The sequence below is a fragment of the Plasmodium chabaudi genome, assembly GCF_900002335.3.
Source record: "Plasmodium chabaudi chabaudi strain AS genome assembly, chromosome: 11".
In the NCBI taxonomy this organism is placed as follows: domain Eukaryota; phylum Apicomplexa; class Aconoidasida; order Haemosporida; family Plasmodiidae; genus Plasmodium; species Plasmodium chabaudi.
The window spans coordinates 1235456-1248770 of record NC_030111.2 but is presented as its reverse complement, the minus strand read 5'-3'; the positions used below and the strand labels follow the sequence as shown (position 1 = coordinate 1248770).

At 22.6% G+C, this 13315-nt stretch overlaps 4 protein-coding genes across 4 annotated transcripts; 2 read left to right on the top strand and 2 right to left on the bottom strand.

The window, feature by feature from the left end:
• Positions 1–34: 34 nt before the first annotated feature.
• On the top strand, positions 35–2822 carry PCHAS_1134700 (GTP-binding protein, putative; the record flags this gene model as incomplete). The annotated part of the gene is made up of 15 exons (XM_016798674.1): positions 35–49; positions 185–241; positions 355–395; positions 573–632; positions 730–857; positions 944–1035; positions 1170–1255; positions 1356–1401; positions 1540–1602; positions 1710–1790; positions 1880–1992; positions 2092–2246; positions 2440–2480; positions 2576–2651; positions 2773–2822. The coding sequence occupies 15 exons, from the start codon at positions 35–37 to the stop codon at positions 2820–2822; spliced, it is 1104 nt and encodes a 367-aa protein (XP_016654052.1).
• A 478-nt stretch (positions 2823–3300) lies between these two features.
• Positions 3301–3756, bottom strand: PCHAS_1134600 (40S ribosomal protein S15, putative; the record flags this gene model as incomplete). Its single annotated transcript, XM_734929.2, has 1 exon — positions 3301–3756. The coding sequence occupies one exon, from the start codon at positions 3754–3756 to the stop codon at positions 3301–3303; it is 456 nt and encodes a 151-aa protein (XP_740022.2).
• Positions 3757–7613: 3857 nt separating this feature from the next.
• PCHAS_1134500 (YOP1-like protein, putative) lies at positions 7614–8078 on the top strand (the record flags this gene model as incomplete). The annotated part of the gene is made up of 1 exon (XM_016798673.1): positions 7614–8078. The coding sequence occupies one exon, from the start codon at positions 7614–7616 to the stop codon at positions 8076–8078; it is 465 nt and encodes a 154-aa protein (XP_016654051.1).
• Positions 8079–9213: 1135 nt separating this feature from the next.
• On the bottom strand, positions 9214–11796 carry PCHAS_1134400 (zinc finger protein, putative; the record flags this gene model as incomplete). Its single annotated transcript, XM_729777.2, has 1 exon — positions 9214–11796. One exon carries the CDS (start codon positions 11794–11796, stop codon positions 9214–9216), a length of 2583 nt encoding a protein of 860 aa, XP_734870.2.
• Between the last annotated feature and the right edge of the window lie 1519 nt (positions 11797–13315).

The window sequence follows — 13315 nt, the reverse complement described above, 5'->3', positions numbered from 1 at the left end:
TTTAATATAAAATTATAATTATGTTTTAGTAATAATGGGAGTATTGGAGGTAAGTATTAAAAGAAACAGAAAACAATGTTGTATATTATTAACTTTTCTATAAGTATACTTTTAAAACATTGTAAATATATATGCTATGTATTTTTTCTTTCCTTTTTCTTATCTTCTCTCATTTTTTTTATAGAAAATTAAAGAAATCGAGGCCGAAATGGCCAGGACGCAAAAAAATAAAGCAACAGAGGTGATTACTATGTGTATTTTGCATATGTTGCCCCTTTTTATTTTACAGTTTATATAATACTTAGACATTTTTCATGTAATTATAATGTTTGTCCTATTTCTTATTCCGTATAGTATCATTTAGGGCAATTAAAAGCGAAACTGGCAAAATACAGGTAATGGATAAATTTTATAGGGCATATTCAAATTAATATGTAAATATATACATATACTTGTGTGTATGCATTTGCAGATCATAAATTCTTATAAAATGTAATATATATATACAATTGTAGCCTTCTTTTGAAATTGATATCAATTTAAATAAATTTTTCATATTTCTAATTTTTTAGGTCCCAGTTACTTGAAGCCCCTAAAGGTGGCAAAAAAGGAGAAGGCTTTGACGTACAAAGGTGGGAATGCGAGGAAAATTATACAAATTCAAATCCTATAAATAATATGCATATATATATTTACTATTTTATAAATTTTTTACTATACTAATCATAGACAAGGCGATGCAAGGGTATGTTTAATAGGATTTCCGTCTGTTGGGAAATCAACTCTATTATCAAAAATTACAAATACAACATCAGAAGTAGCAGATTATGAATTTACAACTTTAACATGCAAGCCTGGTAAAATAAATACACCAATTTGTTCATTTTAAATAAGCCCAAAGAAAACGATATCACATATATACATATTATATATACTTTGCTAGGAATCATAAATCACAAAGATTCAAAAATCCAGTTGCTTGATTTGCCTGGAATTATTCAAGGAGCCTCAGAGGGCCGTGGAAGAGGCCGACAAGTAAAAAACTAAAATAATTTTTTTGCGTTATTTCTCGAAATTGAAAAAGAATACTACAACCACTATTATATATGCATGTATATATGCATGAATGCCGTATCCAATTTTTCTATTATCTTACTTTTTATATTTAGGTAATTGCTGTAGCAAAATCGTGTGACATGATTATGATGGTGCTTGACACAACTCGAGACAATAGCCAAAGATTAAAATTAGAAAAGTGAGGCCTTTAAAGACTTAAGAATTATATTTAAAAAAGCTTGCTTGAATTTATGAATTAAATGGAAAAAAATGACAATATATATTTTTTTCTTTTTTAGTGAGTTAAAATTAGTTGGAATTCGAATAAATCAAGAACCTCAAAGAGTAATCAACATTAAATTATACTTTAGAGTTATTTTTTTATTCATTTTTGCAAAATATGTATTATTTGCACATAATTTTGTATTCTCTTTAAAAAAAAATATAATTTAACTATTTATTTTGTTACTTATACTTTTGTAGATAACACTAACACGAAAGAAAGCAGGGGGTGTTGTAATAAATAGTACTGTTCCCTTAACAAAGGTACTTTTTTTATGATTTGCAAACATCATTAATATTGTGTATTTTTTTTTCAATTAAAATGGAATCTCTTTGCACTCTTATATCCTTTTTTCTTTTTTAATTTTCAGATGGATAATAAACTTATAATGAGCATACTACATCAGTACAAAATACACAATTGTAATTTGCTATTCAACGAAGATGCTAGTGTAAAAACAGAAAAACAAATATGTCTTCTATTCCCATATTTATTTTAAATAAATAACAATAACTTTTTGTATATAATTTTTAATGATAGGTTGATGATCTCATTGATATTATAGAAGGAAACCGAAAATATATTAAATGCATTTATGTATACAACAAAATTGATATGCTACCTTTAAGTGAAATTAATGCCATTGCATCAGAGTAAGTACAGCTTTTTCATAAATATATCCATTCAAATACGTAGTCATTTATGAATCTTCTATCCATATTATTTGCAAAAATTCCATTTTTCAACTATAGAGAAAACACTGTTGTTATAAGCAGTAGTAAGCAATGGAACTTAGACGTACTAAAAGAATACATACTTCAAAAATTAGAAATAATTCGAGTTTATACAAAAGTGCGAAAAGAAAAACCCGATTTTACTAATCCAATTACATTGACTAGGCAAAGAGGTAGAAAAAACAATTCATAACAATTCAAAAAAATTATAGTTTACCCTGTTTAAATTGTGCTCACTGTATTTATATGTCTCTTATTATGTACGGGGTTGTAGACATTTTTTATTTTACACATGCTTTAAAAATGTTTTTAGTATAATCGCTTCCTGATTTATTCACATATCTCTTTGTTTTTAATTTACTACAGGAAGCCAAACTGTTGAGGCTGTGCTTAAACAAATCCATAAAGTAATAATAGCATGAATAAATTCGTTTAACACGCTTATATATTTTTTATCATATATCAATTGAATAAATGATATAAAAAATATTAATTTTTTTAGGACATGATTAAAGATTTTAAATATGCATTAGTTTGGGGAAGAAGTGTAAAACAAAATCCGCAAAGAGTTGACTTACGTATGTTTAAATATGATATATATGTGTATAATTTTAATTATATATTTTTTTCTATATACCTTCGTTTCCTTAATGTTTTGCATACACATGAGCATGCATATATTTTTATTTTTTAAATTAGATCACAAACTAGAGGATGAGGACGTTATACAAGTTGTTAAGAATAATTAATTCGATTTAAAGCTGTATCATATGCCCTTTATAGGGCTTTCTTTTTTTTATATATATACATATTAGCCATTTTATAAATATGATAATTTTTTTTAATTTTTTTTTTGATATAATCTCTAATTTGTGTACATGTATAGAATACCTACAAGAACACCTTTAATTATAAGCAATATTAATTTGCATTTTACTTTTGATTTTTTGTCTATACAATTTTGTTTTATACAAAATGCATAAAAGAAAAAATTTTTTCTTAAAAATTTATATCGAAGTTTTTTTATAAAAGTTGTAAATACATATTAAAAATTAAAAATGGAATTTGGTAGCTCTAAAATTCAATTCATTAACATAAACACACAAAATCTATACATATATAATATACGTATATAATTACTTACGGTTACATACATATATATAACATAAGTATAGAAGCATGTACATTGCGCTTAATCTAAAATTATATTTAATTTGGTTTAATCTTTTAAGCAATAAGGGCACTAGCAGTGCTTGATTGGTATTTCCAGTTTGAAGGTAACAATTTTTTTCTCTTATAGTATCTGGATATTCTGTGGATTTTTGATTCAGTTAAAATTAATCTGAATTTGCAATCTTTATCTTTTTTATTTTTTTCAAGATGCTTTCTCATAGATACAGCTTTTTTTATTAAAAAGTATAAATCTTCTGGAATAGTTGTAGCAACACCATGAGCTCGCAATATCCTTAAAATTTTATTTCCAGTAACTGCCTTTACTTGAGGTACTCCATAATTATCTCTTAATGTTGCACCTATTTGAGATGGAGTTTGACCCTTCTTTGCTAACTTAATAATAGCATCTTCAATTTCAGATGGTTTTTGTTTTAACCAGCTAGGTTGTTTTCTTTTATATGGGATGGTTGAGCAGGATATACCTTTACCTTTACCGTACATACGACCCATTGTGCTTACTGCATAAAAAAATGCATATAATATATTTATGTATATATTTTATAATTTATTAGTACTATGCATTAATATCATATATATATACTTATGTATATAATACAACTAGCACAATTTAATTATCAAGTATAGTTATCATACATATATTGTTTCTAAATTAATTGGCGTGTAAAAAATATATTAAAAATACGGACTACAATATTTTTTTTAACTTTCTATATATTTAAAAAATATATGTATAAGTTCCTAAGCATACAAAACATGTATATATATGCTTATTATTCGTACATTACAATTTCCAATTCAAGTTCAAAAAAGTTATGCATATAAATTTTATGTATTATTAAGCTATTATGTTTTCTTTCTTTTTTTATTTTTTTGGGACTTACCTTAAGTATTAAAAAAAATAAAGATCTTTTTAAATTAAATATTTATTGTTGAATAAAATGCTCGTTTTTATTCCTTATAAAATAATTTAATGTTCCTTTTATTAATATAATTTTTTAATATAAATACTTTCTGTTATTTATTATTTTTTTTTAATTTTTATAAAATATAGAAGAGTTAATTATAATCGGGTTTTCCTTCATTCCATTATATATACATACACGAATTATATATTTTTTTTTACTAAATTATATTATGGATACGATATATATTTTACTTATGGATCACTATTTTAAATTGGTAGGAGGTATGAGAACAAACTATTGTATGCTTTTTTTTTACTATATTTTTTTATTGTATATATGTAAATATATAGTTGCCCTTGCAAAAATTGTGCGCATGTTATTCATATATTAATGTGCTTTTTTGATATGTATGTAGCAATATTGTATATACATAATATTGAAATGTATACGAAAAAATATACGGGAATTACAATACTTACAAGGATATTATTGCAAAAGTATTATTATACTTTTTACGGTTATACTTTTTACGGGTAATAATTGTTCTTTACCTAATTTTATGCATATTATATATTCGCAAATTTTTGAATTCCCATATATTATAATAATAAGCGTATAATAAGCCTATATCTTTTTTTATGTAATAAATATTACTATATTATTTTTTTTATATATACAATTTTTTCCAAATATTGCAGGGTGATCTAGGGGTACGATATATATGCCCTTGAAATAATAATAAATAAGTAAATACAAATTAATTAAATTTCTTTAAATTATAACAACATATTTACAAAAAATAAGTTATTTTAATATAAATAATTCCATATTTCGAAATATATAAAAAGCTTATTTTTGTATATAGCATTTAAATTGTTGTTATATATATAATCATACTTAAGCTAATACAATATAGTTTTTTATAAAGAATAATCTAGCATTATGGTGTACTAAGAAATAAAGATATTTTTTAATATTTCACAATTTCATATGTTTCCTTTATATTTTTATCTTACTTTTTAAGCTATAACTTTATAAAAAATAAAATCGTATACTATTTTTAAGCGATAATTACATATATTTTTTTATTCAATTTTTGAAATTTTTATAGTATATACATGTTGTATAACTAAACAAAATTTGCATCACAAGACAAAATAGGTAGTAAAAAAAAGTAATAATTAGTAAATAGGATATATGTGTATATTATTTTTTTTAATTATAATAAATTATAAAATTATTGACCTGTTTAAATATGCCATTGTCTTAAAATTGCTGTTACATTATGGTAAACAAAATACCCATTAAACAGTGTTTTAAAAAAGGAAGGTAAAAATATCTAACTATATGAAAATATTATTTAAAATAACTCGTTTTTAAGTATATATAATAAAATAAAAATGACGAAAACGGTATATGTATTCCCCTTTAATATTCCTTTCGATTTCAATATATGTTTTTACAAATATTAAAAATGTAAACTAGATAAACACAAACGAAATTTATTGCATATGTTCTAGACACTTATAAGCACCATAATATATTACTTTTTTTTGGTTATCATATATATATGGACATCATGCATCCATATATTGTTAGAAAAAATTGACACCAGTTTATTGATTATATTATTAATAATGTAAAATAAAGGCAATTCGTTTTTTTACGACTTTTGATCCTATATATATTTGGCTTATGAGTATTCCCATTTTTTAATATTTCTATTTTTTATGTATCTTAACAAAATTGTTTCAATAGTAGTATATCAATATGAAAGTATATATACTTATAGAAAACCCCAAAGAAATATTTTTTTTTATATAATCATATAATTTCCCAATATACAAATCTATAATATAAATGATCATGCAAACTATTTTTCTTTTTTAAATTAAAAAAATTATATTTATTATACAATTATGAATAATTGTATATTTTGATATGCTATATTGTTTATATAATCATATGCATATATTCCCAATTTTAAAATGTAATTATAGAAATATTTTCAGTATTATCCCCTATGCTCTTATAATTATAAAAACGAAAAATACACCAAAAAGAAAAATAAAAAATAAAAGAAAAAAAGTAAAAAAATAAAAATAGAAGAAAAAATTAATATAAATAAATAATAGAAAAAATAAATATAAATTTTAAAAGAGAGGAAAAGCAGGGAATATAATAAAAAATAATATTATGCATATATATATTTTTATAAGATATGGATTGCTTTAAAATAGTATATTTATGGGACGATATGTGTATTATATTATAACCGGATATAATATGCGTATTATGTATAATTTTATTAAAAAAAATAATATTTAAATTAAATAAGATATTAGCTACCATTATTATTTTTAAGAATTATTTTTAATGCAAACCTATATAAGATTATAACTTAAAAAAAAAAGATACAATATTTTAATATGAAAACCGTTAAGCTTATAAATTAACTATAATCAAATTTTTTAGTAATATTTATTATTATATCCTTAATATTATATGTATGTAAAATAACATATTTTCCTTTATTTTTGTTTTAAAGTCGCATAAATATAAATAAGGCATATTTTAATACAAAAAATTAAATTAAAACAATACTAGTACAAAAGAAAAATACGGTAAATAATAAAATTAAAAGCATTACAAAAATTTTATAATATATTTAGAGAATAAAAATATAAAATTCATAAAAAAATATTTTATAATATGTTTGAAACAAAAATATGGGCTTATTTAAAATTAAAAAATTGTAGAAACGTTTAAAAATACACCTTATAGTATTTCATTAGATTCATCAAGGTAAAGCTAAAACATATATTATAAATTATTTACTTTTATGTATATATCACTATAATATGTTCATGCTCTATATTAATTTATTCATATATATAATATAATGCCCATGCTTATTAATTTGTATATAAAGCATAGGGCTTTCATTATATATATGAGCAACTCATTAATTTATTACATTTAGATGCGTACCTATATCCCTATACATATTCATATTACATATATATGCCAAATGCTTAAAACTAATAGACTATAAAAATTGAGAAGACGCTTTTATATGTATATTATAATGTACTACTAATTTTAATGAATGCCTATATATGCCTGTATAATTTAATTAGCCTAATGCTCATACCAGCCGCATTTGAGTTGCATCCATATACGCATATATATATTTGACAATATGATCGATATAATTATGTATTAATTTTTATATTGATAGCAAATTAATATATTTCATTTTTCTCTTTGCAGCTTTTGAAAATATCATTTGAAGAATATAATTTCCGTAAATACATAAAACGAAAAAATAATAATAAACTAAAAATATCATTTCCAGGATATTAAAAAATATTTTTTCTTATTTATCGATTTAATTTAATATTATATTTAAAACATATTAATTAACAAATTGTGAGCAAAATGGGGTTACATATATTTCCAACCAAGATAGTAAATTTGGTAAATATAATAGTATCAATATTCTGCCCAGCAGCTGAAACATATAATTTATTATTTCAAAAAAAAGACAAGCCAAATGAAGATTATGTCCACCATATTCACTTTATAACATATTGGATTATTTATTCTTTATACTACTGTCTTGAATCAATATTATTAATTCATATTATGAATTATATCCCATTTTATTTTGAGCTTAAATTATTACTCTTTTTTTGGTTATATAATGATACATTTCAAGGAGCAGGATATATTTATTTTAAATTCATTGAAAAGTATTATGGTAACATAGATAAAAAAGTATGTGATATAGTATATACAAATGTACCCAAAAATGTAATAAGCCTTTTCCCTTTTGAGAAGATGGTACAACCAGTTCCCATGAAAAAATCATCAAGCAAACTTAGAAACATGGTATCCAAATAGGATTAATATTCAAGATTTGAAAAACCTTACTATCAAAATATACTTGTTAAATAGTTAGGGACAATTACAGAACTTTGAATTTATATCAATGGAACTCCATCTGTGTTAATTATATGTATATATTGATTTACCTCTATTTTTTTTTAATTATTTAACTATATTAAAAATGAATACGTAACAATTAATTGCTAGTATGATTGATGCATACATACACATTTATATATATATATTATATATATATATATATTCTTTGTTTTTTTCTTTTATGATGATGTGAAATAATAAAAAATAATGTTGGAATAACGAATGCTATAGCAGTATATATGTTATATATATTTTTTTTTCTTTATGCTTTATTTCTATCAATGTATTTAATGTTTCATTTATTCTTTTACTTTTTCCTTTCGTTTTTTTTAATTATAGATATCTAAAATTTTTTTTTCGATACCGTAGTATAAAAGTAAATTGACAATAGTATAAAAAAACATAATCAATTAAAAAATATTAGTTAACTTTATATTTTCCTATGAATTAAATAAAATATATATATGTACACAATTTTAATTGGTCATAGACCAATGCTTACTGCTTTACGCACATATCCAATATAGTGAAATTACGTGAATTTTATATTTACGATAGCTTGCTTAAAATTATAGACTTTTCAATGTTCTGTATATACAAATACATAATTTTATCAAGCGATTTCTCTATGATATGTTTTTAAATATATAGATTCGACAGTTTTTATTTTAAGGAATTTTTTACACAAAAAAAAACAATGTATTTTACGTTCAAAAATTTCGAAAACAAATGACATATTTAAATGAAAGATTTATATTTTCTTTTAATTTGTATATTAAAAGACATATGGAAAAGAAAAAGGAAATAAACATAGAAAAAAAATTTTGATTTTTTGAAATATAGGACAAAAAATATATATACTCATAATGCTGTAACCCTCCTTTTTAAAATCGTATGACAGCAAGCGCATGTCTGCATATCTGTAATAATAATATAGCTTTAATATAGACAAATCATATAAGCAACCATATGTAGCGTCTAAAAATATACAATTATGCTGAATGAAACAAATGGAAATACATGCTTGTGTTTCTCATTGAGAATAACAAAATTAATTTAGATATACTTCATCATTATATGCCGTAGGGATATATGGATAATAATAATAGCCAATGTTTCTATTATTTAAATTGTAAATCATTTGTTCATTAGTTAACTCATTCATATGGCATGGATTGTTATGATACATTTCTATTGAAGGTACTGGAGGATTAATCAAATTCTTATCATAACTCATGTTTTGTATATTATTCGCATTATGCATATAACTATATACTGAAGAAGATGTTGATTGTGCTTTTATACAATTCCTATTTTGCTCATTTAAAACAGTATCATTTACTAATTTTGCTGTTTCCATATTTCCCTCCTCTTGCTTGTTAAAATTTCCATCCTTATTTACATGCATTTCTTTGTTAAATTTTTTTTTTCCATTTTTGTTTAATGGAACTAATTTTGATCGCTTTGTTTTTTGGTGCCTATTTTTTTCAGTTTTTTGATTTTTTATAATTTTCAGTTTTGAAGTTTCGTCATAAACATTTTCAACTTTTTGATCATTTAGCTTGTCTTCTATCCTTATTATGTTGTCATTATTATTGCTATGTGTGTTTTTTATGCAACTATATTTATTTTCTTTTTCAATGCAATCTCTTTTATTGGCTAGCTCTGTAATACTATTATCAATGTTAACATCATTTTGTGATTTTTGATTTTTATCTATATCATCATTTTTATTTGTTTCGTCTTCATTTATTTTATCATCAATTTCATCACAAATATTATCATTGTTTATTAACTTTTCTTTTTCACAATTCGCTTCTTCACTTTCTTCGTCTTTTTCACAGTTTATTTGATTATCTACTATTTCCTCCTCCTCATTATTGTCATTATCACTTTGGCAAACTTCAGTATCACTTATTGAAGGGCTATTTTTTTTTAAGGGGCTCTTATCACTTATATTTTTATCATTATTATTGTTTATTGTTTTGTCTGGAATTACACACTGGTTATAATTACATGGGTTTGTATAATAATATAAATAAGGTGGATAATAATTTGGAGCAACCATATATGGCATATTGTTTTGATGATCATATAAACCATATTCATTTGGTTTAATAAACTTTGAATAGTTATTTGGTATTAAAGCATCATTTGGGCCCTCTATATTATTTATTTGTTGATAATTCATATACTGGATGGATGGATTAAACTTCATTTGCATCATTTTGTTATAATACATATGATTTAAATAATTATAATTATTATAGTCCATATAATTATATTGCCCTTCTAGACCATTTATACAATTTGTGTTATTTTTTTTATTGTCTTCATTGGTATTTTTATTCATATTTTTTTTTTTATTTTTATTTTTGCTTAAACTTTTTTCCTTGCCATTACTGTATGCAACTTTATTACAATTTTCATAAGTGCTTCTATCATTATAATGGTCGTTTACATTTTTGTTAGATTCTATAGATGCATTTTCTTCGATTTTTTCACAGCATTGACTTACGTCTATTTTCTCAAGATTATTACTTACATAAGCTTCATTGATTTTATTTTTATCGTTTTCTTCCTCAAAATTTAAGCTTGATGGTATTGTTGTGTTACTATCATAAAAGTAATTTCCTTCTTCTTTTTTTTTAATAGACTGTGCTACATGGTTATTTATAGCGTTATCTTCATTATTAGCATAATTTTCATAATTTTTGTTATTATTATTTTTTTTTTGTTTTATTTGTTTTTCTTTATTTTTGTTTCTATTTTTGTCTCTTCTTTTTCTGTCGTCTCTTTTGCTATTCATCGCATTATTTTTGTACATATGATAGTTATTGTTAATGCTGTTGTTATACTTATTTAAGAAATTTTGATTATTGTAAATCTGTTCACCATTGGTATTTATGTGCATTGCGTTGAAACTATTCAGTAGCATATTAAAATTATTATTAAAATTCCCATTATTAATGCTTCGGTCGCTATTAATACGTTGATAATTATTCCTGTTGGTATCCATGCTACAAGTGTTGCTATTATTTCTGTTAGTGTGCATGTTGCAGTTGGTATTCCCAGTTATGTTGCAATTGATGTTGGCTTCTTTGTTAATATTTCCATTATTATTTATGCTTCCAATTTTGTAACAATTATCAATGTTAGATTCTCCATTTGTCATTATTTCATTGTTAATTTTTTCATTTGTATTATTATTATCATTCAAATAATAGGATGCATCGTTTTTTCCATCTATTTCAGTGCTACCTTTTTCTAATAAAATTTCTGGAATTCTTGGAACTCTTAATTCATCTATGTTATGAGCAAACCGACATGTAGATCCATTTAAGCATGCTTTATTTTCTATAAATTTACACATTGAAGATTTATAAGCAAATAAATTTTGTGCTGATTTTAATTCATCCTGGTTATGAGCATAATTGCATTTTTTATTAAAGCACTTTTCACCTTTCAATAGTTTATAACAAAGCTTAGTTCTTTTTAGATCTGGAATTGATCTTAGATCTTCAATAGAATGAGCATAGTCACAATTATCCCCCTCTTTACATTTGTTTTCCGCATGTAGAGGGCATAGCTTAGTTTTCCAGAAATGCTGACGAAGAGTTACTGACATTTTCATTTTTTAAAAAGTAAGGGAAAAAATTATATTTTGAAAAATATATTATGTGATACTTTAGACAAATCCAAAAAAAATAAATAATATTGATATCAATAATAGACAAGACAAAGTATTCGTGACAAGAAATTAATATTCATATAACAAAAAAATAAAATAATAAAAAACAAACACAAAGATGCAATTAATTAATATTAATGGAAAAAGACCCCCAAAAAATACAATATAACATTATAAAATATACATATTTGTTTTATTACCAATAATAGATATATCTATTAACTATATATTTTGGTAAATAATGTTTTTAACAATATTACACAAAAATAAATAGATTATTTCTAATTGTCTTTATATAAGTTTAATTATAAATATTTACTACAAATAATTTTATGCAAATAACATGTTATATTATTTCTGCGAATTTAATGGGGGAAACATAATAATAGATATAAAAAGTATTTTATAATTTGTATGTCCACAAAGATATATTTTTATTTTAATACACGAAATAAATTATAGAATGGAAAATTAAAATAAAAAAATTAAAGTGTACACATATGTATATATACGAGATGTATTTTCAGGACGTTATTTTATACACAATATTACACATATAAATATACATATATTTAAGTATTAGTTTTAAGAATATATACATACACACACGTACGTAAATTTTTACGTAAAAAAAATTCCATATTTAATTATCCCTTTTCCAGAATTTTTTTTTAATACTTCAATGCATACACAACCAAAATTTGATAAAACATATATCAGCAGTCATATATAATGAAATAATATATTAAAAAAAAACGACGTATGGCTATATAGCTTTTTATTATAAATAAAAATTTTGTTAATATCCAAATAAATATTATATGAAATACTAAATCATTATAGTTGTAAATTTTTTTTTCTTTTAATTAAAAAAGATAATAAATTAATTTGCTTATTTGTAATGCATAAAAATAAACAAAAACATCATGTTAATACAAAATTTATATAGTATATAATTATTCTTAAAAGTATGATTACATCCGTTGTTATACTTACATGAAAATTTCTATATTTTTTTAAATAATGTATATAGACAAATATGTGTGCGTATTTTAAGAGTATTATATATTTTTACGAATTATTTTATTGTCCTTATTTTAAAAAAATAAAAAAAAATTTTACGCATAAAAGTAATCATTTTTATGCTTAAAGAGGTATCACCTTAATTTGTGAAGATCTATAATGCTTGTGCGCATTTATGCTTAATATGAAAACATTTAATATTAAAAAAGGAATTTTTAAAAAATGAAAACATTTTATGTTATGGCTGTGAATGCATTATCAAACGACAACCATACGAGTTTAAATAAATATATATAATTTTAACAAATTGAATAATAAAAATTTTATAAATGAAAGAACAAATGGACAAATAAATAACTAAAAATAAAAACACAATCATTACAATCTTCTTACGAAGATTACGCTTTGTAAATCGAAGCTACTCGAAGTGATTTACATT